The 27,727-nt window shown below is 41.8% G+C and overlaps 1 protein-coding gene across 5 annotated transcripts in view; it reads right to left on the bottom strand.

Moving 5' to 3' along the window:
- LOC139746385 (uncharacterized) overlaps nucleotides 1–27,727 on the bottom strand; it is a 150,491-nt gene that overhangs the window by 28,481 nt on the left and 94,283 nt on the right. Inside the window, exon 1 of one of the 5 annotated variants that reach the window (XM_071657587.1) lies at nucleotides 11,791–12,563. The exons of the other annotated variants lie outside the window; for them this stretch is intronic. Within the exon in view, the coding sequence (XP_071513688.1) occupies nucleotides 11,791–12,087 (297 nt within the window). The 5' untranslated portion in view covers nucleotides 12,088–12,563. Of the gene's footprint in view, nucleotides 1–11,790; nucleotides 12,564–27,727 lie in introns of those variants that run through there. 5 annotated transcript variants of the gene reach the window in all.

The following is a 27,727-nucleotide window of genomic DNA, read 5'->3' as shown; positions in this document are numbered from 1 at the left end:
CGAAGGTAGAGCAAAAATGGGTATGTTTAAAGGAATAGTGGTTCCAACAATGTTATATGATTGCGAGGCGGGGGCTATAGTTAGGGTTGTGCGGAGGAGGGTGGATGTGTTGGAAATGAGATGATTGAGGGCAGTTTCTGGTGTTTGAGAGAGGTGTGTGGTAATAAAAAGAGTGTGGTTGACAGAGCAGAAGAGAGTGTATTGAAATGGTTTAGTCACATGGAGAGAATGGGTGAGGTAAGATTGACAAAAAGGATGTATGTGTCAGAGGTGGAGGGAACGAGGAGAAATGGGAGACCAAATTGGAGGCGGAAGGATGGAGCGGAAAAGATTTTCAGCGATCGGGGTCTGAATGTACAGGAGGGTGAATGGTGTGCAAGGAATAGAATGAATTGGAACGATGTGGTATACCGGGGTGGGCGTGCTGTTAATGGATTGAACCAGGGCATGTGAAGCGTCTGGGGTAAACCATGGAAAGTTTGTGGGGCCTGGATGTGGAAAGGGAGCTGTGATTTCGGTGCATTACACATGACAGCTAGAGACTGAGTGTGAACGAATGTGTCCTTTGTTGTCTTTTCCTAGCGCTACTTCGCGCGCGCGCGGTGGAAGGGATGCCATTTCATGTGTGGCGGGGTGGCGACGGAAATGAATGATGGCAGCATGTATGAATATTTACATGTGTATATATGTATATATGTGTATGTATATGTATGTATACGTTGAAATGTATAGGTATGTATATGTGCGAGTGTGGACGTGTATGTATATACATGTGTATGTGGGAGTGTTGGGCCATTCTTTCGTCTTTTTCTTTGCGCTACGTCGCTAACGCGGGAGAAAGCGACAAAGTATAATGGAAAAAAAGGGAATATATATATATATATATATATATATATATATATATATATATATATATATATATATATATATATATATATATATTATATATATATATATATATATATATATATATATATATATATATATATATATATATATTTTTTTTTTTTTTTTTTTTTTTATACTTTGTCGCTGTCTCCCGCGTCTGCGAGGTAGCGCAAAGGAAACAGACGAAAGAAATGGCCCAACCCCCCCCCCCCCCCATACACATGTACATACACACGTCCACACACGCAAATATACATACCTACACAGCCTTCCATGGTTTACCCCAGACGCTTCACATGCCTTGCTTCAATCCACTGACAGCACGTCAACCCCTGTATACCACATGACTCCAATTCACTCTATTTCTTGCCCTCCTTTCACCCTCCAGCATGTTCAGGCCCCGATCACACAAAATCTTTTTCACTCCATCTTTCCACCTCCAATTTGGTCTCCCTCTTCTCCTCGTTCCCTCCACCTCCGACACATATATCCTCTTGGTCAATCTCTCCTCACTCATTCTCTCCATGTGCCCAAACCATTTCAAAACACCCTCTTCTGCTCTCTCAACCACGCTCTTTTTATTTCCACACATCTCTCTTACCCTTACGTTACTTACTCGATCAAACCACCTCACACCACACATTGTCCTCAAACATCTCATTTCCAGCACATCCATCCTCCTGCGCACATCTCTATCCATAGCCCACGCCTCGCAACCATACAACATTGTTGGAACCACTATTCCCTCAAACATACCCATTTTTGCTTTCCGAGATAATGTTCTCGACTTCCACACATTTTTCAAGGCTCCCAAAATTTTCGCCCCCTCCCCCACCCTATGATCCACTTCCGCTTCCATGGTTCCATCCGCTGACAGATCCACTCCCAGATATCTAAAACACTTCACTTCCTCCAGTTTTTCTCCATTCAAATTCACCTCCCAATTGACTTGACCCTCACCCCTACTGTACCTAATAACCTTGCTCTTATTCACATTTACTCTCAACTTTCTTCTTCCACACACTTTACCAAACTCAGTCACCAGCTTCTGCAGTTTCTCACATGAATCAGCCACCAGCGCTGTATCATCAGCGAACAACAACTGACTCACTTCCCAAGCTCTCTCATCCCCAACAGACTTCATACTTGCCCCTCTTTCCAGGACTCTTGCATTTACCTCCCTTACAACCCCATCCATATATATATATATATATATATATATATATATATATATATATATATATATATATATATATATATATATTATACTTCGCGCGCGCGCGGTGGAAGGGATGCCATTTCATGTGTGGCGGGGTGGCGACGGAAATGAATGATGGCAGCATGTATGAATATTTACATGTGTATATATGTATATATGTGTATGTATATGTATGTATACGTTGAAATGTATAGGTATGTATATGTGCGAGTGTGGACGTGTATGTATATACATGTGTATGTGGGAGTGTTGGGCCATTCTTTCGTCTTTTTCTTTGCGCTACGTCGCTAACGCGGGAGAAAGCGACAAAGTATAATGGAAAAAAAGGGAATATATATATATGTATATATATATATATATATATATATATATATATATATATATATATATATATATATATATATATATTATACTTTGTCGCTATCTGTCACTTAGACAAATACATATATACACATGGACATAATTCATACTGTCTGCCCTTATTCATTTCCCGTCGTCACCCAGCCACACATGAAACAACACCCTCCCCCCGCATGCGCGCGAGGTAGCGCTAGGAAAAGACAACAAAGGTCACATTCGTTCACACTCAGTCTCTAGCTGTCATGTATAATGCGCCGAAACCACAGCTCCCCTTCCACATCCAGGCCTCACAAAACTTTTCATGGTTTAACCCAGACGCTTCACATGCCCTGGTTTAATCCATTGACAGCACGTAGACCCGGGTATACCACATCGTTCCAATTCACTCTATTCTTTGCACGCCTTTCACCCTCCTGCATGTTCAGGCTCCGATCACTCAAAATCTTTTTCACTCCATCTTTCCACCTCTAATTTGGTCTCCCACTTCTCGTTCCCCACACCTTTGACACATATATCCTCTTTGTCAATCTTTCCTCACTCATTCTCTCCATGTGACCAAACGACTTCAAAACACCCTCTTCTGCTGTCTCAACCACACTCTTTTAATTACCACACATCTCTCTTACCTTATTATTAGTCACTCGATCAAACCACCTCACAGCACATGTCGTCAAACATCTCATTTCCAGCACACCCACCTTCCTTCGCACAACTCTATCTATAGCCCACGCCTCGCAACCATATAACATTGTTGGAACCACTATTCCTTCAAACATACCCATTTTGCTTTTCGAGATGATGTTCTCGCCTTCCACACATTTTTCAACGCTCACAGAACTTTCGCCCCCTCTCCCACCCTATGACTCACTCCCGCTTCCATGGTTTCATCCGCTGCCAAATCCACTCCCAGATATCTAAAACACTTCTCTTCCTCCAGTTTTTCTCCATTCAAACTTACCTCCCATTTGACTTGTCCCTCAACCATACTTAACCTAATAACCTTGCTCTTATTCACATTTACTCTCAGCTTTCTTTTTTCACACACTTTTCCAAACTCAGTCACCAGCTTCTGCAGTTTCTCACCCGAATCAACCACCAGCGCTGTATCATCAGCGAACAATAACTGACTCACTTCCTATGCTCTCTCATCCACAACAGACTGCATACTTGCCCCTCTTTCCAAAACTCTTGCATTCACCTCCCTAACAATCCCATCCATAAACAAATCAAGCAACCATGGAGACATCACGCACCCCTGCCGCAAACCTACATTCACTGAGAACCAATCACTTTCCTCTCTTCCTAATCGTACGCATGCCTTACATCCTCGATGAAAAAACTTTTCACTACTTCTAACAACTTGCCTACCACACCATATATTCTTAATACCTTCCACAGAGTATCTCTATCAGCTCTATCATATGCCTTCTCCGGATCCATAAATGCTACATACAAATCCATTTGCTTTTCTAAGTATTTCTCACATTCATTCTTCAAAGCAAACACCTGATCCACACATCCTCTACCACTTCTGAAACCACACTGCTCTTCCCCAATCTGATGCTCTGTACATGCCTTCACCCTCTCAATCAATACCCTCCCATATAATTTCCCAGGAATTCTCAACAAACAAATACTTCTGTAATTTGAGCACTCACCTTTATCCCCTTTGCCTTTGTACAATGGCACTGTGCAAGCATTCCGCCAATCCTCAGGCACTTCACCGTGAGTCATACATACATTAAATAACCTTACCAACCAGTCAACAATACAGTCACCCCCTTTTTTACTAAATTCCAATGCAGTACCATCCAAACCCGCTGCCTTGCCGGCTTTCATCTTTCGCAAAGCTTTTACTACCTCATCTATGTTTACCAAATCATTCTCCCCAACCCTCTCACTTTGCACACCACCTCGACCAAAACACCCTATATCTGCCACTCTATCATCAAACACATTCAACAAACCTTCAAAATACTCACTCCATCTCCTTCTCACATTACCACTACTTGTTATCACCTCCCCATTAGCCCCCTTCACTGAAGTTCCCATTTGTTCCCTTGTCTTACGCACTTTATTTACCTCCTTCCAAAACATCTTTTTATACTCCCTAAAACTGAATGATACTCTCTCATCCCCAACTCTCATTTGCCCTCTTTTTCTCCTCTTGCACCTTTCTCTTGACCTCCTGCCTCTTTCTTTTATACATCTCCCACTCATTTGCGTCATTTCCGTGCAAAAATTGTCCAAATGCCCCTCTCTTCTCTTTCACTAATAATCTTACTTCTTCAGCCCACCACTCACTACCCTTTCTAATCTGCCCACCTCCCACGCTTCTCATGCCACAAGCATCACTTCCCTAAATACATCCCATTCCTCCCCCACTCTCCTTACGTCCTTTGTTCTCACCTTTTTTCCATTCTATACTTAGTCTCTCCTGGTACTTCCTCACACAAGTCTCTTTCCCAAGCTCACTTACTCTCACCACTCTCTTCACCCCAACATTCTTTCTTCCCTTCTGAAAACCTCTACAAATCTTCACCTTCGCCTCCACAAGATAATGATCAGACATGCCTCCAGTTGCACCTCTCAGCACATTAACATCTCTCTTTTGCGTGCCTATCAATTAACACGTAATCCAATAACACTCTCTGGCCATCTTTCCTACTTACATACGTATACTTATGTATATCTCTCTTTTTAAACCAGGTATTCACAATCACCAGTCCCTTTTCTGCGCACAAATCTACAAGCTCTTCACCATTTCCATTTGCAACACTGAACACCCCATGTACACCAATTATTCCCTCAACTGCCACATTACTTACCTTTGCAGTCAAATCACCCATCAATATAACCCGGTCTTGTGCATCCAAACCACTAACACACTCATTCAGCTGCTTCCAAAACACTTGCCTCTCATGGTCTTTCTTCTCATGCCCAGGTGCATATGCACCAATAATCACCCATCTCTCTCCATCTACTTTCAGTTTTACCCATATCAATCTAGAGTTTACTTTCTTACACTCTACCACATACTCCCACCACTCTTGTTTCAGGAGTAGTGCTACTCCTTCCCTTGCTCTTGTCCTCTCACTAACCCCTGACTTTACTCCCAAGACATTCCCAACCCACTCTTCCCCTTTACCCTTGAGCTTCCTTTCAGTCAGAGCCAAAACATCCAGGTTCCTTTCCTCAAACATACTACCTATCTCTCCTTTTTTCTCATCTTGGTTACATCCACACACATTTAGACACCCCAATCTGAGCCTTCGAGGAGGATGAGCACTCCCCGCATGACTCCTACGTCTGTTTCCCCTTTTAGAAAGTTAAAATACAAGGAGGGGAGGGTTTCTAGTCCCCCGCTCCCGTCCACTTTAGTCGCCTTCTGCGACACGTGAGGAAGGCGTGGGAAGTATTCTTTCTCCCCTATGCCCAGGGATATATATATATATATATATATATATATATATATATATATATATATATATATATATATATATATATATATACATATATATATATATATATATATCCCAGGAATAGGGTATATATATATTTTTTTTAATATAATACTATATATATATCCCCAGGGATAAAATGAAATAAATAAATGAATATATATATATATATATATATATATATATATATATATATATATATATATATATATATATATATATATATGATCATAAAATTACAAGTACGTGACCATAATTGCCGAAGCGCCACTAGGAAGAGAAAATCACGAGAATCTTGAGCGCTTTCGTGTATTGCCACATCGTAAGTTAACATGAGAATAAGGAATACAACTGAAGATGTGTACACAGACCTGCAAGAAACACGGAAGGAGGTCATGTGCTCTCGCTAAGAGGTCAGGTTAGCACAGAGGTCTGCGTGACCTAATATCACGCAGACCTGTCTGCCTACCTTGCTTCACGCTGGTTACATCACATGACCCCATTCCACGTTCCCTGCTGCTCTGTGTACATAACCTCGGTTGTGTGTGTTTCTCACCTGTGTGATGATGGCCGTGGGGTCCTATATCCTAGCACTCACATGCTTAATTTTTACGCATTTACGCATTGGTTATTTTGCCGACTACATGACACCGGTGGAAAAATCGTATTTTACAGACATGTTTTCCTTACCTAGCCATGGGGCTCCACATGCTGACCCTAGCCTAGCTCATGTAACACAAATGTATGATAAAGGAAGATAAACCATTGCTATATATATATATATATATATATATATATATATATATATATATATATAAAACCATTGCTATATATATATATATATATATATATATATATATATATATATATATATATATATATATATATATATATATATATATATATATGCTACTATTTGCCATTTCCCGCGTTAGTGAGGTAGCGTTAAGAACAGAGGACTGAGCCTTTGAAGGAATATCCTCACTTGGCCCCCTCCTCTGTTCCATCTTTTGGTAAGTTAAAAACGAGAGGGGAGGATTTCCAGCCCCCCCGCTCCCTCCCCTTTTAGTCGCCGCCTTCTACGACACGCAGGGAATACGTGGCAAGTATTCTTTCTACCCTATCTCCAGGGATATGTGTGAGTGTGTGTGTGTGTGTGTGTGTATATATATATATATATATATATATATATATATATATATATATATATATATATATATATATATATATAAATATATATATATATATATATATATATATATATATATATATATATATATATATATATATATATATATATATATATATATATATAATTTCTTTTTCGCTGTCTCCCGCGTTAGCGAGGTAGCGCTAGGAAAGACAACAAAGGCCACATTCGTTCACACTCAGTCTCTAGCTGTCATGTAGTAATGCACCGAAACCACAGCTCCCTTTCCACATCCAGGCCCCACAGAAATTTCCATGGTTTACCCCAGACGCTTCACATGCCCTGGCTCAATCCATTGATAGCACGTCCACCAAGGTATACCACATCGTTCCAATTCACTCTATTCCTTGCACGCCTTTCACCCTTCTATATGTTCAGGCCCCGATCGCTCAAAATCTTTTTCACTCCATCCTTCCACCTCCAATTTGGTCTCCCACTTCTCCTCGTTTCCTCCACCTCTGACACATATATCCTCTTGGTCAATCTTTCCTCACTCATTCTCTCCATGTGACCAAATCATTTCAATACACCCTCTTCTGCTCTCTCAACCACACTCTTGATATTACCACACGTCTCTCTTACCCTTTCATTACTTACTCGATTAAACCACCTCACACCACATGTTGTCCTTAAACATCTTATTTCCAATAAATCCACCCTCCTCCGCACAATCCTATCTATAGCCCATGCCTCGCAACCATATAACATTGTTGGAACCACTATTCCTTCAAACATATCCATTTTTGCTCTCCGAGATAACGTTCTCACCTTCCACACATTCTTCAACGTTCACAGAAATTTCATCCCCCTTCCCCACCCTGTGACTCACTACCGCTTCCATGGTTCCATCCGTTGCCAACTCCACTCCCGGATATCTGAAACACTTCACTTCCTCCAGTTTTTCTGCATTCAAACTTGCCTCCCAATTGACTTGTCGCTCAACCCTACTGTAACCTTGCTCTTATTCACATTTACTCTCACCTTTCTTCTTTCACACACTACCAAACTCAGTCACCAGCTTCTGCAGTTTCTCACCCGAATCAGCCACCAGTGCTATATCATCAGCGAACAACAACTGACTCATTTCCCAAGGATTCTCATCCACAACACTCTGCATACTTGCCCCCTCTCCAAAACTCTTGCATTCACTTCCCTAACAACCCCATCCATAAACAAATTAAACAACCATGGAGACATCACGCACCTCTGCCGCAAACCGAAATTCACTGGGAACCAATCACTTTCCTCTCTTCCTGCTCGTACACATGACTTACAGCCTCGATAAAAAACTTTTCACTACTTCGAGCAACTTACCTCCCACACCATATATTCTTAATACCTTCCACAGAGCATCTCTGTCAAGTCTATCATATGCCTACTCCAGATCCATAAATGCTACATACAAATCCATTTGCCTTTTTAGGCATTTCTCACAAACATTCTTCAAAGCAAACACCTGATCCACACATCCTCTCCCACTTCTGAAACCACACTGCTCTTCCCCAATCTGATGCTCTGTACATGCCTTCACCCTCTCAATCAATACCCTCCCATATAACTTCCCAGGAATACTCAACAAACATATACTTCTGTAATTTGAACACTCCTTTATTCCCTTTGCCTTTGTAAGGTGGTACTATGCATGCATTCCGCCAATCCTCAGGCCCTTCTCCATGAACCATACATATATTGAATGTCTTCACCAACCAGTCAGCAACAGTCACCCCCTTTTTTAATGTATTTCACTTAAATACCATCCAAACCCGCCGCCTTGACGGCTTTCATCTTCCGCAAAGCTGTCACTAACTCATCTCTGTTTAACAAACTATTCTCCCTGACCCTCGCACTTCGCACACCACCTCGACCAAAACACCCTACATCTGCCACTCTATCATGAAACACATTCAACAAACCTTCAAAACACTAACTCCATCTCCTTCTCACTTCACCACTACTTGTTATTACCTCCTCATTAGTCCCCTTCACAGATGTTCCCATTTGTTCTCGTGTCTTACGCACTTTATTTACCTCCTTCCAAAACATCTTTTTATTCTCCCTAAAATTAAATGATACTCTCTCACCCCAACTCTCATTTGCCCTCTTTTACACCTTTTGCACCTTTCTCTTTTCCTCCTGTCTCTTTCTCTTATACATCTCCCAGTCATTTGCACTATTTCCTTGTATAAATCGTCCAAATGCCTCTCTCTCCTCTTTCACTAGCAATCTTCTTCATCCCACCACTCACTACCCTTTCTAATCTGATCACCTCCCACCTTTCTCGTGCCACAAGCATCTTTTGCGCAGGCCATCACTGCTTCCCGAAATACATCCCATTCCTCTCCCACTCCCCTTACGTCACTTGCTCTCACCTTTTTCCATTCTACACTCAATCTCTCCTGGTAGTTTCTCACTTGTCTCCTTTCCCAGCTCATTTACTCTCACCACTCTCGTCACCCCAACATTCTCTCTTCTTTTCTGAATACTTCTACAAATCATCACCTTTGCCTCCACAAGATAATGATCAGACATCCCTCCAGTTGCACCTCTCAGCATATTAACATCCAAAAGTCTCTTTCACGCGCCTATCAATTAACACGTAATCCAATAACGCTCTTTGGCCATCTCTCCCACTTACATATGTATACTTATGTATATCCCTCTTTTTTAGAGCAGGTATTCCCAATCACCAGTCCTTTTTCAGCACACAAATCTACAAACTCCTCACCATTTCCATTTACAACACTGAACACCCCATGTACACCAATTATTCCCCTAACTGCCACATTACTTACCTTTGCATTCAAATTACCCATCACTATAACCCGGTCTCGTGCATCAAAGCTGCTAACACACTCATTCAGCTGCTCCCAAAACACTTGCCTCTCATGATCTTTCTTCTCATGCCCAGGTGTATATGCATCAATAATCACCCATCTCTCTCCATCCACTTTCAGTTTTACCCATATCAATCTAGAGTTTACTTTCTTACACTCTCTCACATACTCCCACCACTCCTGTTTCAGGAGTAGTGCTACTCCTTTCCTTGCTCTTGTCCTCTCATCATCCCCTGACTTTACTACCAAGACATTCCCATACCTTCCTCTTTACCCTTGAGCTTCGTTTCAGTCAGAGCCAAAACATCCAGGTTCCTTTCCTCAAACATACTACCTATCTCTCCTTTTTTTCTCATCTTAGTTACATCCACACACACATTTAGACACCCCAATCTGGGCCTTCGAGGAGGATGAGCACTCCCCGCATGTCTCCTTCTGTTTCCCCTTTTAGAAAGTTAAGATACAAGGAGGGGAGGGTTTCTAGCCCCCCGCTCCCGTCCCCTTTTGTCGCCTTCTACAACACGCGGGGAATGCCTGGGAAGTATTCTTTCTCCCCTGTCCTTCACCCTCGCCAACTAGTGATGCGTAGTATAAATTTTGAGGCATTAACTTTTTCAACGGTTAAGTGTTTACTAAAGTATAAGTGACAGTTCTCTTCGTAAACCATTTGACCGTACCTTATATTCTCTCTCTCTCTCTCTCTCTCTCTCTCTCTCTCCCCCCACCTCTTGATTTCCTGAACAGTTAGGGAAGAACAATTGTTTAACAGTTAGGGAAGAACAATTGCTTAACAGTTAGGGAAGAACAATTGCTTTACAAAGACATTTAAATTTCCTTTTGCACTTGGGCGTTGTCAATGTGTTACCTCAGAAGACATCAGTATGTAGCCATGATGTCTGAACCCTCGACAGCTTTCTGGGAAAATGTCTTAATGTCAGATCAATAGTGACATATCCCTGATGGAACTAGACATGAGACGGTAGACCTTACCGCCTTAGGGACTAAGGACGATTACTTGATGGTGATGCATTGAATGATATTCTCGTTCTTTAAACTTATTGAAAGTTTGTTATGCTCTGAGCCACGCTGCACTCCACGTCCCACACAGCCATGGCGTCATTATCACTGTATATCCTGCGAATCATACACCTTGTATTGGATAATACAGCGAAATTCTTTTGTTTTGCGAAGAGAACCAGTACTTTATATACATTGTAAACCTTATACTTGTTGTACTTTGACCTTCTGTTGTATTTTCGTCATCAAGACATCGTTATATTCTGTATAAATCAAAGCCTCAATGTATTCTTGATGTTATTTGGATGTTCCTTATCTTCAAACGTACTCTCGCCCTTCCCAGGGCCCACGGCATGAACACCCCGTACGCCCTTAGGCCCAGCTGACGCCCTCTTGTGTCGACGTGGAATGCGTAATGTACGGTCTTACGCTTGCCTCCACCTGTGTGCTCCAGGCATCTCTCACCCACCGTAGTTCAGAAACATTACGATTGTATAAAATCAAATAAAGCCTGTAAGGTTAATTACATCTAGACTAACAGTGGCATGTCTGTGGTTGTAAAAGGAATTACAACCGGTGGTTGGAAATCATCGGTAACAAGCATTAGCGACAGTCTTATAGTTAAGGGCAATGTCATAGTAAACAGTGACACATCTCTGTGAGTCAAGTATATATATATATATATGAATATGCTCACAAAGCCCCCCCATTGTAAACAACTAACCCCCCTTAGTGTAAACAAAGCGACTCGTTAAGGGACGGACTTACGACGCCCCCCGGTGTAAACAGTGAGTGACTCACGTGTGTGGCGGCCCTTGGCCTACGCCTCCTGCTGATGATTTCGTCTTTACTGCCGAAGCCGAGGTCGACCTCGATGGGCAGGACGCCGACCGCATACAGGGCCACAATCTTGAGGAAGATGATGGAGCCCAGGACGAACTGCAGGAAGGACAGCTCACCTAACTCGAAGCCGTTGGTGTTGCTGGGATCGACCTCGATTTCCTCGAAGGTGGCGCTGACGTAGGTGACGGAGGAGCAGCCCACCAGCAGGAGCAGGGCGCCGACTCGCCCACCCCCCCACACGCTCCCCACCTTCATGCTGTTCTCCGGTGCCAGCTGGTGTTACTGTGGCACCTTCAGTGGGATCAGCACCTGGGCTGGTGAGGGGCACACATGCCCCAGGACACGGGTTGGTGCAGTGAGCAGAAGGCTCTTGCCCGCACGGCCTGCTTCTACACTGACCCAGATAAACACGTGGGGTCCTCCTCGCCCCTCACGATAAGCACAATGATAATTGAAACAATCCATAAAATAGAGTTGGGTTGTCGTGGTGGGTTTGTCCGGAGGCGATGTATTCAGATTAATTCCATTTCAGATCGGCAACGCCCCGGTGATGCCAGTGTGTGTGTGTGTGTAGGGGAAGAAGGAAGGGTCCTTGACACTGCAAATTTTGGTTTCGAATACGACAGCGGCTTCGGCGCAAGGTTTGGAGGTTGCTACGACCCGCGGCAGGCGAAACACAAGACTGACTGAGGGCGTGGTGGCCACTGAGGCAATGGGGAGGCTCCTCCTGTGGGGGTATGTAGGGTGGGAGGGAGACCGCTTCTCCCCTAAATGATCCCTATTAAAAAAATATATATATATACACACTCATCCCTTAAATTAAAGACATCACAAAACACTCGTTAACACTTAGAAATCCCCGGGGGAAAACCAGTGACCTGTAATACCCATATATACGACACTTATTTCCATCCAACCTCTGCAGGAAACACGAAACAAAAAGAAAAGAGGTGACGTTCGATGGAACCGTTTTTGCCTACCTACTTGTGCTGCCTGTAAATGCTGGCGGGATGAGCGCCACCCTCGGTCCTAAATACTCAACTACGCGCTCTTCATGTGTGATAGTGTTCTAATTCCTCACCAGCGTCCATAACAGTTAGTCTAAGGCCCCCGCAGTCAGGGGTCTAATAAGCCTACCAGGTGACGAAGTGTGGGGGGAAATTTAAAGTATAGCTGTGTGTGTGTTGCACGTCTCCGCGTCAACCGCGTCGAAGAAGAGAAAAAAAAGAAAAGAAAAAAAAGTTGCCCGGCAGACTTCCCGTGTAGGGTTTCCAGTTGCTCCTCGCCCAGACCTACTAACCTTGACAGTTGACTGCATGAAAGCCAGACACATATTTTTCTCAAGTATCTGGTACTTGAGGTGAGGATATGCAATGCGCGAACACCTCCTTACTTAAAACTCCAGCGGCGTGGAGGGAACGATGAACCTAAGCTAAGATTGTTTTCATATCGCCAGAACCGTTAGCGTATGGCCGGCTTCTGGAGGTGCCACCTTTTACCTTTTAATTCTCTCTTATTTTGACGTGATGGGTCAAGATCCTGCCACTCTGAGGCCTCGACTGCAGACCTAGCGGTGTGGCTGTGTGAACCACTTGGCTGAGATTACGGTGGTAGTAGAGATAAAAGTGATAATATCTGATTGATGTATTCGATCATCATGCGGGAGAGGTACTATTTACCCTAGACCCGGGGTACGGCTGGAGGAGGTGGTGGAGGGGGATTATGTGAACCCGCCAACCCATTCATGTTTAGCCATTTATGTTGATTTAAAAGGACATTTATTCTAATCCGACATTCACGTCAAGAATATATGTATTTATATATTTTTTCTTGTAGCAAATATTCCTGTTCATATGTGTGTTAAGAAATCCCTGATATATTTTTTTGTTATACTCGGTCGATATGGCTTAAGGTAAATATGCATACCCATCTTGACCATGTTGGATGAAGGGTAACACATAAATAAGAATGCAGTAACGGGTAATTTGAGCTCTTAAATATATATAAACCGGTGCCCCGGGTAATGTTTAACCCATATAAGCGTATGCTGTAGAAACATACTTCCTTAGTTACACACGTCTTAGTTTATATAAGAGAATATTGATCCAGATATAGGCGAAAGCTTTGATATAGGTGAAAGCTCTACCTTTGATATAAGGTACATTCGCATATAGGACGAGTGACTTCCATTTTGTAACGGAACTCGTTTAAACCACCCACTCGCTCATCTCATTGCCATGTAGCGGAGACACATATAGTTTCTCTACGATTATTTCAAGCTGTTACTTGATAATATGTGAAGTTATAATGATATTTAGAGATAGTCGACTGTCGGTATAAAGATGGGTGAACTCTGACTTCCCTGATGGATGTGTGGAAACGTCTGTTGGGCAGTTTATGTAATTCAGCCTCCGGGTTTCCGCTAAATAATTATCATTACTCCCAAGACTGAAGTTATAAATGAAGAAGTCGAAATAAAAAAAAAATGCCTTAGCACGTTGATGAAGTGAAGACTAGATGTCTTTATGATGATTAAACGAGGCTAATTACCGCCTCAGTGGCAGGGGAGGGCGGAGGGAGGGGTTGGAGAACCTGGGCGCCAGTCACGCTGGTGAGTGGAGACCTGAAAGACGTGCCACAATAACCTGTGTGGGACGAGCAGCAGCAGCATCTCTCCTCCCGCCGGAGGGGACTAGGAGACGTTGGCTGGATTTGTAATCACCTTCATGGTAACTGCGCGGGACCCGAATACTGAGGCATGATTGCATGACTTGTACAGCGAGTTAATCATGTCATCTATGATTAAGATGATAAATAATAATCAAGGGACAGTTTAAGGTATGGTTTGAGATCCAAGTACTCACATCTCCATTTTAACTCACACATTTTAACCTACTCACAGGACCCCGTGACTCACTTCAGCCCCCATGGTTCCCCTCCACTGCCATGTCCACTCCCAGGTACCTAAGACAATCCATTTCCTCCAGGTCCTCCACATTCAGTCTTGCATACAAGTCATGCAGTCTCATTCCAACTCTACACCTCATTACCCTACATATTTAGTATTTATTAGTTCTTTTTATTATTATTATTATTATTATTATTGTTGTTGTTTTTATGAATAATAATGATAATAATAATAATAATAATAATAATAATAATAATAATGATAATGATTATAGTAATAATGATAATAATGATAATAATATTATCATTTATATATATTTATTTTCTTGAAAAATAAATTTTGTGTGATCGGAGCCTGAACATGCAGGAGGGTGAAAGGAGGGCAAGGAATAGAGTGAATTGGATCGATGTGGTATACCGGGGTTGACATGCTGTCAGTGGATTGAATCAGGGCATGTGAAGCGTCTGGGGTAAACCATGGAAAGCTGTGTAGGTATGTATATTTGCGTGTGTGGACGTATGTATATACATGTGTATGGGGGTGGGTTGGGCCATTTCTTTCGTCTGTTTCCTTGCGCTACCTCGCAAACGCGGGAGACAGCGACAAAGCAAAAAAAAAAAAAATATTGATTTTACTTTTTTCGCTGTCTCCCGCGTTAGCGAGGTAGCGCAAGGAAACAGACGAAAGAATGGCCCAACCCACCCACATACACATGTATATACATACTCATTTGCCCTCTTTTTCACCTCTTGCACCTTTCTCTTGACCTCCGGCCTCTTTCTTTTATACATCTCCCAGTCATTTGCATTATTTCCCTGCAAAAATCGTCCAAATGCCTCTCTCTTTTTTTTTCACTAATAATCTTACTTCTTCATCCCACCACTCACTACCCTTTCTAACCTGCCCACCTCCCACGCTTCTCATGCCACAAGCATCTTTTGCGCAAGCCATCACTGTTTCCCTAAATACATTCCATTCCTCCCCCACTCCCCTTACCTCCTTTGTTCTCACCTTTTTCCATTCTGTACTCAGTCTCTCCTGGTACTTCCTCACACAAGTTTCCTTCCCAAGCTCACTTACTCTCACCACTCTCTTCACCCCAACATTCTCTCTTCTTTTCTGAAAATCTATACAAATCTTCACCTTCGCCTCCACAAGATAATGATCAGACATCCCTCTAGTTGTACCTCTCAGCACATTAACATCCAAAAGTCCCTCTTTCGCGCTCCTATCAATTAACACGTAATCTAATAACGCTCTCTGGCCATCTCCCCTACTTACATACATATACTTATGTATATCTCTCTTTTTAAACTAGGTATTCCCAGTCACCAGTCCTTTTTCAACACCTAAATCTACAAGCTCTTCACCATTTCCATTTACAACACTGAACACTCCATGTACATCAATTATTCCCTCAACTGCCACATTACTCACATTTGCATTCAAATAACCCATCACTATAAGCTGGTCTCGTGCATCAAAACTACTAACACACTTACTCAGCTGCTCCCAAAACACTTGCCACTCATGATCTTTCTTCTCCTGCCCAGGTGCCATAAACACCAATAATCACCCATCTCTCTCCATCCACTTTCAGTTTTACCCATATCAATCTAGAGTTTACTTTCTTACACTCTATCACATACTCCCACCACTCCTGTTTCAGGAGTAGTGCTACTCCTTCCCTTGCTCTTGTCCTCTCACTAACCCCTGAATTATCTCCCAAGACATTCCCAAACCAGTCTTCCCCTTTACCCTTGAGGATCGTTTCATTCAGAGCCAAAACATCCAGGTTCTTTTCCTCAAACATACTACCTATCTCTCCTTTTTTCTCATTTTGGTTACATCCACACACATTTAGACACCCCAATCTGAGCCTTCGAGGAGGATGAGCACTCCACGCGTGACTCCTTCTGTTTCCCCTTTTAGAAAGTTAAAATACAAGGAGGGGAGGGTTTTTAGCCCCCCGCTCCCGTCCCCTTTAGTCGCCTTCTACGACACGTGAGGAATGCGTGGGAAGTATTCTTTCTCCCCTATCCCCAGGCATAAATAAATATATATATATATATATATATATATATATATATATATATATATATATTACATTTCTCATAGTTTAGTATGGATGGCAGTAGAAACATGTCTTTATGGTCGTTCTTTATACAAATGTTAGTTTGGTGCGTGGTTGATTCAGCTGGCAAACATTCACCTCCTCCTATTCTTCGATAACACTCATTCACTTGATCAGGTTTATATCCGTTGCTGGTGCACCGCTCAATTATATCTCCCAGTTTCACAACTCACACTCTCCAGCAACCTCTCGGATAAGGGTAAAGATCTTAGCTGTAACACTGGCTGGGCCCTTCCTCTCATCTCGTCACCGTGGTTCAGTGTATCTTTGCTCATTTCCATAAGTTGCATGGCCTCATTAGCGTCCTCTTTCTCCACCGAATCAACAAGTCTGAGTCGAGCTAATGCCGTGGGAAGGCGTAATACTGCAAGAAGTGTACGGGCTGATGTAAAAGTCATGTCCTTATTATTACGAACCTCGATTCTCATTTCTACATAGGCTGACACAATAGAGTCAGTGAGATTCTGTGGGATGGTGGGTTGTTTCTACTTGCAAAGAGCAATATCACGCCTCATTAACTTCATGTCAAGTGGCTTGAATTGTGTGGGTGGTTGGGAACAATGGTGGTTGACATGGGTGATGTACTGAGCTAGCCTGGGACCATACTCTCGATCAGGTCTCTCTTGAATCACCTAAAAAGCAGATCAAAACGTGACCAAAGTGCAGCAGGCAACTGAATGTTTTGCTCGACTGACCTCTTAGGGAATGGTAGCGACCATATGCTGGACTAACTGGAGCAAGGGTAGCTTACACGAGCATTGAGACTTGTCATAATACCAGCCTTTGCAATGGAGATAGTATGGTGTTGCATAACTTCATGGATGTCAGTACGGTCAGTATAAGCCATTTTATCAAACTCATCAATACAGCAGGTTCCCTGATCAGCTAATACCACTGCTCCTTCCTCCACAGCTCCAGGTACCTAGAAATGTTGTATTTCAGTTGTAGTTTTACTTCCCAGCTTAGTATCGTTTGCGAATTATGTTCTTACAACGTTACCCATTATCAGTCATTGATATATATAATATATATTTTACTATTCGCCATTTCCCGCTTTAGCGAGGTATCGTTAAGAACAGAGGACTGAGCCTTTGAGGGAATATCCTCACTTGGCCCCCTTCTCTGTTGAGAAGGGGGCCAATATATATATATATATATATATATATATATATATATATATATATATATATATATATATATATATATATAGTATATATATATATATATATATATATATATATATATATATATATATATATATAGTATATATATATATATATGCAGTAGTACTTCATTGGTTTGGGACTGTGGTTGGTTGAAGTCATCTAAGGTATGTTGTGTGAAGTCTGTGTATGGTTTGGTAGTGGAGTGATTAGGTGTAAAGCCATGTTAGAATGGCGTACATTGCTTAATTCTGTTGTGGATTAGTTTTTCATAATTAAGATATTGATGACTGACGTGATATAAGTTAATAGGAGAAAAAGTTGCATGATGTGGGTATTTTTAGTATAGGTACTATGTTGGCAAGCTTCAAAATGTCAAGAATTTTGTGAGGCCAGGAGTGGCCAAAGGTATCTTCAAGTGCTCGGATTGCAAATGGGCCAAAATGTTTTATGTAGAAGTCTGATGGTCATCAGAACCCGTTGCAAAACAGTTTTTTAATTAAGATTTCAATTGAACTACATGCTTCATTGGGTGAGATGTTGTTTCTGGATAGATTTTTTTATATTTTGTCACTTTGTTTATTTTTATGTAGTGTTCTGATTTGTATTTTCTTTTAGAGGAGGAATGTTATTGGATTGGGTCAGAAGTGCTTCATGTATGTACCCTGGGCTGGTGTGGAAGGTTTTATTCTTTAGCACAATGATAGCTGATGTGCCTCATGTTCCAAGGGAAGCCTATGGGAGTTGATTGCGAATGTTTTGTATATGGTCAGGTATATTTAAAGATATAAGTTGTATATCCCTGGGGATAGGGGAGACAGAATACTTCCCACGTATTCCCTGCGTGTCGTAGAAGGCGACTAAAAGGGAAGGGAGCGGGGGGCTGGAAATCCTCCCCTCTCGTTTTTTTTTTTTTTTTTTTTTTTTTTTAAAGGAAGGAACAGAGGAGGGGGCCAGGTGAGGATGTTTCCTCAGAGGCCCAGTCCTCTGTTCTTAACGCTACCTCGCTGACGCGGGAAATGGCGAATAGTATGAAAGAAAAGATATATATATATATGTATATATATATATATATATATATATATATATATATATATATATATATATATATATATATATATGAATTATTTTTTATTATACTTTGGCGCTGTCTCCCGCGTTAGCGAGATAGTGCAAGGAAACAGACGCAAGAATGGCCCAACCCACCCACATACACATATATATACATACACGTCCACACACGCACATATACGTACCTATACATTTCAACGTATATATATATATATATATATATATATATATATATATATATATATATATATATATATATATATATATATATTTTGCTTTGTTGCTGTCTCCCGCGTTTGCGAGGTAGCGCAAGGAAACAGACTAAAGAAACGGCCCAACCCACCCCCATACACGTGTATATACATACGTCCACACACGCAAATATACATACCTACACAGCTTTCCATGGTTTACCCCAGACGCTTCACATGCCCTGATTCAATCCACTGACAGCACGTCAACCCCGGTATACCACATCGATCCAATTCACTCTATTCCTTGCCCTCCTTTCACCCTCCTGCATGTTCAGGCCCCGATCACACAAAATCTTTTTCACACCATCTTTCCACCTCCAATTTGGTCTCCCACTTCTCCTCGTTCCCTCCACCTCCGACACGTATATCCTCTTGGTCAATCTTTCCTCAGTCACTCTCTCCATGTGACCAAACCATTTCAAAACATCCTCTTCTGCTCTCTCAACCACGCTCTTTTTATTTCCACACATCTCTCTTACCCTTACATTACTTACTCGATCTAACCACCTCAAACCACATATTGTCCTCAAACATCTCATTTCCAGCACATCCACCCTCCTCCGCAATAACACACGCCTCGCAACCATACAACATTGTTGGAACCACTATTCCTTCAAACATACCCATTTTGCTTTCCAAGGTAACGTTCTCGATTTCCACACATTCTTCAACGCTCCCAGAACTTTCGCACCCTCCCCCACCCTATGATTCACTTCCGCTTCCATGGTTCCATCCGCTGCCAGATCCACTCCCAGATATCTAAAACACTTTACTTCCTCCAGTTTTTCTCCATTCAAAATTACCTCCCAATTGACTTGACCCTCAACCCTACTGTACCTAATGACCTTGCTCTTATTCACATTTACTCTTAACTTTCTTCTTTCACACACTTTACCAAACTCAGTCACCAGCTTCTGCAGTTTCTCACATGAATCAGCCACACCAGCGCTGTATCATCAGCGAACAACAACTGACTCACTTCCCAAGCTCTCTCAACCACAACAGACTGCATACTTGCCCCTCTTTCCAAAACTCTTTCATTCACCTTCTTAACAACCCCATCCATAAATAGATTAAACAACCATGGAGACATCACACTCCCCTGCTGCTAACCGAAATTCACTGAAAACCAATCACTTTCCTCTCTTCCTACACGTACGCATGCCTTACATCCTCGATAAAAAAACTTTTCACTGCTTCTAATAACTTGCCTCCCAAACCATATATTCTTTATACCTTCCACAGAGCATCTCTATCAACTCTATCATGTGCCTTCTCCAGATCCATAAATGCTACATACAAATCCATTTGCTTTTCTAAGTATTTCTCACATACATTCTTCAAAGAAAACACCTGATCCACACATCCTTTACCACTTCTGAAACCACACTGCTCTTCCCCAAGCTGATGCTCTGTACATGCCTTCACTCTCTCAATCAATACCCTCCCATATAATTTACCAGGAATACTCAACAAACTTATACCTCTGTAATTTGAGCACTTACTTTTATCCCCTTTGCCTCTGTACAATGGCACTATGCAAGCATTCCGCCAATCCTCAGGCACCTCACCATGAGTCATACATACATTAAATAACCTTACCAACCAGTCAACAATACAGTCACCCCCTTTTTTAATAGATTCCACTGCAATACCATCCAAACCTGCTGCCTTGCCGGCTTTCATCTTCCGCAAAGCTTTTACTACCTCTTCTCTGTTTACCCAATCATTTTCCCTATATCTGCCACTCTATTATCAAACACATTTAACAAACCTTCAAAATACTCACTCCATCTCCTTCTCACATCACCACTACTTGTTATCACCTCCCCATTAGCCCCCTTCACTGAAGTTCCCATTTGTTCCCTTGTCTTACGCCCTTTATTTACCTCCTTCCAGAACATCTTTTTATTCTCCCTAAAATTTAATGATACTCTCTCACTCCGACTCTCATTTGCCCTCTTTTTCACCTCTTGCACCTTTCTCTTGACCTCCTGCCTCTTTCTTTTATACATCTCCCACTCATTTGCATTATTTCCCTGCAAAAATCGTCCAAATGCCTCTCTCTTCTCTTTCACTAATAATCTTACTTCTTTATCCCACCACTCACTACCCTTTCTAATCTGCCCACCTCCCACGCTTCTCATGCCACAAGCATCTTTTGCACAAGGCATCACTGCTTCCCTAAATACATCCCATTCCTCACCCGCTCCAGTCAAGAATACAGTCACCCCCTTTTTTAATAGATTCCACTGCCTTGCCGGCTTTCATCTTCCGCAAAGCTTTTACTACCTCTTCTCTGTTTACCCAATGAATTTCCCTATATCTGCCACTCTGTCATCAAACACATTCAACAAACCTTCACAATACTCACTCCATCTTCTCGCATCACCACTACTTGTTATCACCTCCCCATTTGCCCCCTTCACTGAAGTTCCCATTTGTTCCCTTGTCTTACGCCCTTTATTTACCTCCTTCCAGAACATCTTTTTATTCTCCCTAAAATTTAATGATACTCTCTCACTCCAACTCTCATTTGCCCTCTTTTTCACCTCTTGCACCTTTCTCTTGACCTCCTGCCTCTTTCTTTTATACATCTCCCACTCATTTGCATTATTTCCCTGCAAAAATCGTCCAAATGCCTCTCTCTTCTCTTTCACTAATAATCTTACTTCTTCATCCCACCACTCACTACCCTTTCTAATCTGCCTACCTCCCACGCTTCTCATGCCACAAGCATCTTTTGCACAAGGCATCACTGCTTCCCTAAATACATCCCATTCCTCACCCACTCCAGTCAAGAATACAGTCACCCCCTTTTTAATAGATTTCACTGCCCTACCATCCAAACCCGCTGCCTTGCCGGCTTTCATCGTCTACAAAGCTTTTACTACCTCTTGCCTGTTTACCCAATCATTTTCCCTATATCTGCCACTCTATCATCAAACACATTCAACAAACCTTCACAATACTCACTCCATCTCCTTCTCACATCACCACTACTTGTTATCACCTCCCCATTAGCCCCCTTCACTGAAGTTCCCATTTGTTGCCTTGTCTTACGCACTTTATTTACCTCCTTCCAAAACGTCTTTTTATTCTCCCTAAAATTTAATGATACTCTCTCACCCCAACTCTCATTTGCCCTCTTTTTCACCTCTTGCACCTTTCTCTTGACCTCCTGCCTCTTTCTTTTATACATCTCCCACTCATTTGCATTATTTCCCTGCAAAAATCGTCCAAATGCCTCTCTCTTCTCTTTCACTAATAATCTTACTTCTTTATCCCACCACTCACTACCCTTTCTAATCTGCCCACCTCCCACGCTTCTCATGCCACAAGTATCTTTTGTACAGGCCATCACTGCTTCCCTAAATACATCCCATTCCTCACCCACTCCCCTTACTGTATATATATATATATATATATATATATATATATATATATATATATATATATATATATATATATATATATATATATTTATTTTATGTGCTTTGTCGCTGTCTCTCTTGTCAGCACGATAGCGCAACAAAACAGAAGAAAGAATGGCCCAACCCACCCACATGCACATGTATATGCATAAACGGTCACACAGGCACATATACATACCTATGCATTTCTACGTATACATACATATGCATACACAGACATATACATATATACACATGTACATAATTCATTCTGTCTGCCTTCATCCATTTCGTCGCCACCCCGCCACACATGAAATGGCACCCCCCCTTCCCCCCTCCCCACCCCAGCGCGCTCGAGGTAGCGCTAGGGAAAGACAACAAAGGCCACATTCGTTCACACTCAGTCTCTAGCTGTCATGTGTAATGCACCGAAATCACAGCTCCTTTTCCATATCCAGGCCCCACAAAACCTTTCACGGTTTACCCCAGACGCTTCTCATGCCCTAGTTCCATACATTGACAGCATGTCCACCCCGGTATACCACATCGTTCCAATTCACTCTATTCTTTGCATGTCTTTCACCCTTTTGCATGTTCAGGCCTCAGTTACTCAAAATCTTTTTCAGTCCTTCTTCCTACCTCCAATTTGGTATCCCACTTCTCGTTCCCTCCACCTCTGACACATATTCTCTTTGTCAATCTTTCCTCATTCATTCTCTCCATGTGACCAAACCATTTCAAAACAACCTCTTCTGCTCTCTCAACCACACTCTTTTTATTACCACACATCTCTCTTACCCTTTCATTACTTACTCGATCAAACCACCCAACACCACATATTGTCCTCAAACATCTCACATCCAGCACCTCCACCCTCCTCTGCACAACTCTATCCATAGCCCACGCCTCGCAACCATATAATATTGTTGGAACTACTGTTCCTTCACTTATACCCATTTTTGCTTTCCGAGATAACGTTCTCGACTTCCACACATTTTTCAACGCTCCCAAAACTTTTGCCCCCTCCCCCATCCTATGATTCACTTCCGCATCCATGGTTCCATCCGCTGCCAAATCCACTCCCAGATATCTAAAACACTTCACTTCCTCCAGTTTTTCACTATTCAAACTTACCTCCCTGTTAACTCGTCCCTCAACCCTACTGAACCTGATAACCTTGCTCTTATTCACATTTACTCTCAGCTTTCTTCTTTCAAACGTTTTACCAAACTCAGTCACCAACTTCTGCAGTTTCTCACGCGAATCAGCCACTGGCGCTGCATCATCAGCGAACAACAACTGACTCACCTCCCAAGCTCTCATCCACAACAGGCCGCACACTCGCCCCTCTCCTCAAAACTCCTGCATTCACCTCCCTAACAATGCCATTCGCAAACCGACATTCACTGGGAACCAGTCACTCTCTTCTCCCCCCACTCGCACACATGCCCCACATCCCTAATAAAATCTTTTCACTGCTTCCAGCAACTCACCTCCCACACCATATACTCTCAACACCTTCCACAGAGCATCTCCATCATATGCCTTCTCTAGATCCACAAATGCTACATACAAATCCATCTGTCTCTCTAAGTATCTCTCACACACATTCTTCAAAGCAAACACCTGATACACACATCCTCTACCACTTCCAAAACCACACTGCTCTTCCCCAGTCTGGTGCTCTGTACATGCCTTGACCCTCTCAATCAACACCCTCCCACACAACTTCCCAGGAATACTCAACAAACCCATACCTCTGCAATGCGAACACCCTCCTCCATCCCCCCCTGCCCTTGCACAATGGCACTATGCATGCACTCCGCCAATCCTCAGGCACTTCACCACGAACCATACATACACTGAATATCTTCACCAGCCAGTCAGCAACTCAGTCACGCCCTTTTTTTTTTGACAAATTCCACTGCAATACCATCCAAACCCGCCGCCTTGCCGGCTTTCATCTTTTGCAAAGCTTTTACTACCTCTTCTCTGTTTACCAAACCATTCTCCCTGACCCTCTCACATCGCACACCACCTCGACCAAAACACCCTTTATCTGCCACTCTATCATCTAACACATTCAGCAGACCTTCAAAATACTCACTCCATCTCCTTCTCACATCACCACTACTTGTCATTACCTTCCCATTAGCCCCTTTCACCGATGTTTCCATTTGCTCTCCTGTCTTATGCACGCTATTTACCTCCTTCCAAAGCATATATGGGAGGTGAATGCAAGAATTTTGGAAAGAGGGGTAAGTATGCAGTCTCTTGTGGATGAGAGAGCTTGGGAATAGAGTCAGTTGTTGTTCGCTTATGATACAGCGCTGGTGGCTGATTCGGGTGAGTAACTGCAGAAGCTGGTGACTGAGTTTGGTAAAGTGTGTGAAAGAAGAAAGCTGAGAGTAAATGTGAATAAGAGCAAGGTTATTAGGTACAGTAGGGTTGAGGGACAAGCCAATTGGGAGGTAAGTTTGAATGGAGAAAAACTGGAGGAAGTAAAGTGTTTTAGATATCTGGGAGTGGATTTGGCAGCGGATGGAACCATGGAAGCGGAAGTGGATCATAGGGTGGGGGAGGGGGCGAAAATCCTGGGAGCCTTGAAGAATGTGTGGAAGTCGAGAACATTATCTCGGAAAGCAAAAATGAGTATGTTTGAGGGAATAGTGGTTCCAACAATGTTGTATGGTTGCGAGGCGTGGGCTATAGAGTTGTGCGGAGGAGAGTGGATGTGCTGGAAATAAATGAGATGTTTGAGGACAGTATGTGGAGTGAGGTGGTTTGATTGAGTAAGTAATAATAGGGTAAGAGAGATGTGTGGTAATAAAAAGAGTGTGGTTGAGAGAGCAGAAGAGGGTGAGTTGAAATGGTTTGGTCACATGGAGAGAATGAGTGAGGAAAGATTGACTAAGAGGTTATATGTGTCAGAGGTGGAGGGAACGAGGAGAAGTGGGATACCAAATTGGAGGTGGAAAGACGGAGTGAAAAAGATTTTGAGTGATCGGGGCCTGAACATGCAGGAGGGTGAAAGGCGTGCAAGGAATAGAGTGAATTGGAACGATGTGGTATACCGGAGTCGACGTGCCGTCAGTGGATTGAACCAGGGCATGTGAAGCGCCTGGGGTAAACCATGGAAAGTTCTGTGGGGCCTGGATGTGGAAAGGGAGCTGTAGTTTCGGTGCATTATTACATGACAGCTAGAGACTGAGTGTGAACGAATGTGGCCTTTGTTGTCTTTTTCTGGCGCTACCTCGCGCACATGCGGGGGGAGGGGGTTGTTATTTCATGTGTGGCAGGGTGGCGATGGGAATGAATAAAGGCAGACTATGAATCATGTACATGTGTATATATGTATATGTCTGTGTGTAAATATATATATGTATACGTTGAGATGTATAGGTATGTATATTTGCGTGTGTGGACGTGTATGTATATATATGTGTATGTGGGTGGGTTGGGCCATTCTTTCGTCTGTTTCCTTGCGCTACCTCGTTAACGCGGGAGACAGCGACAAAGCAAATCATGATTATTTTTTTGCTGATGAAGGCTGTCAGACGTCATTTGAACCATCTTGAACACTTGATGAATGTGTTCAAGAAGGTTCTAAGACCATACACACTCTCACTGACATATATTTGGCCTATGGAGAAAAAATAAGTTGGTTATTTCACCTTTTGGACTATTGTACGCTAGAATAATATTTGTACTGTAAACGCCATTCGAAATGATCACTTTTTTTTCATATCTTTTCGGTAATATGAAGACCGAAACGCCTTTTTCATATGTTTTAGTTAATATCGAGACGATAAACGCATTTTTCCACATGTTTCACGTAACATAAGGACCATAAATGGTGCCACTATATATATATATATCTAACCCTTGAGAAAAAGGTTAATTGGTTTGTTATATATGTGTACATTTGATTTGAAAACTGTCAAAGTCATTAAGATCAAATTACAAACATAAGTCCAATCATTTTGAACACTATCAGTTGTTCAAGTTTACCATAATACACTCTCTGAACACGTACAAAAAAATTATTTAAATATTTTTTTCCTTTTTAAAAAACAATTTTAGAAAGTCTGGATTTTGACGAGTTAAAAAAAGAAAAATAGAAAATGAAAATCATGAACTTGAGTTCCACAGAAAACGAGTTTCCTGAAGCCTGACTTCAGTTGTGAGTCGACAAAATATCTCACATTCTCGATCGCTTTACCTCAAATCATTGCTCTTATTTTTTAATAATATCCTGCAAATTATCGTTACCAGTCTTTCCACTCTCACTCTTACACATTTAAAAATCAAAAGAACATACAAGTTAATCTAATTTTATTTTTCATTTCTCTTGTGAGGCTAACAAATACATTAGGCCACATTGAACGAAACTGATCTACGGCTTTTGGCCGAGTTCAATGGCTGGCTGGACTGGAGAAAGTCTGACCCACAGAACCAGGCCCAGAGTCTTGAGATTCGATAGATAAACTGGTGATAATAACGATGATAATAGATACCTTTTAAGTATAGTGATAAATTATCTATTTTATGGTTTAGGGGCTTGCCCTAACCAGGTAAGAAGAAGAAAAACCAGGTAAAAAGAAGAAAAAGAATGATGAAAGGTGCCATTATTATTATTATTCCATTATTATTAATTGTATTATAGTTTATTTATTTATTTATTTATTTTGAGAGATAATTAACTGAATATTTATTTATTTATTTATTTATTTATTTATTTGTTTACATAATTACATTATAGATAAGCGTTGAGCTTGTGAAGCCTTTGTTAACTGAATATTTATTTATTTATTTATTTATTTTTTTATTTATTTACATAATTACATTATAGATAAGCGTTGAGCTTGTGAAGCCTTTGTTAACTGAATATTTATTTATTTATTTATTTATTTATTTTGAGAGATGATTAACTGAATATTTATTTATTTATT

This window comes from Panulirus ornatus, chromosome 65 (assembly GCF_036320965.1).
Source record: "Panulirus ornatus isolate Po-2019 chromosome 65, ASM3632096v1, whole genome shotgun sequence".
Classification (NCBI taxonomy): domain Eukaryota; kingdom Metazoa; phylum Arthropoda; class Malacostraca; order Decapoda; family Palinuridae; genus Panulirus; species Panulirus ornatus.
Note: the sequence above shows the minus strand (reverse complement) of the source record. Positions and strands in the feature narration are given on the sequence as shown.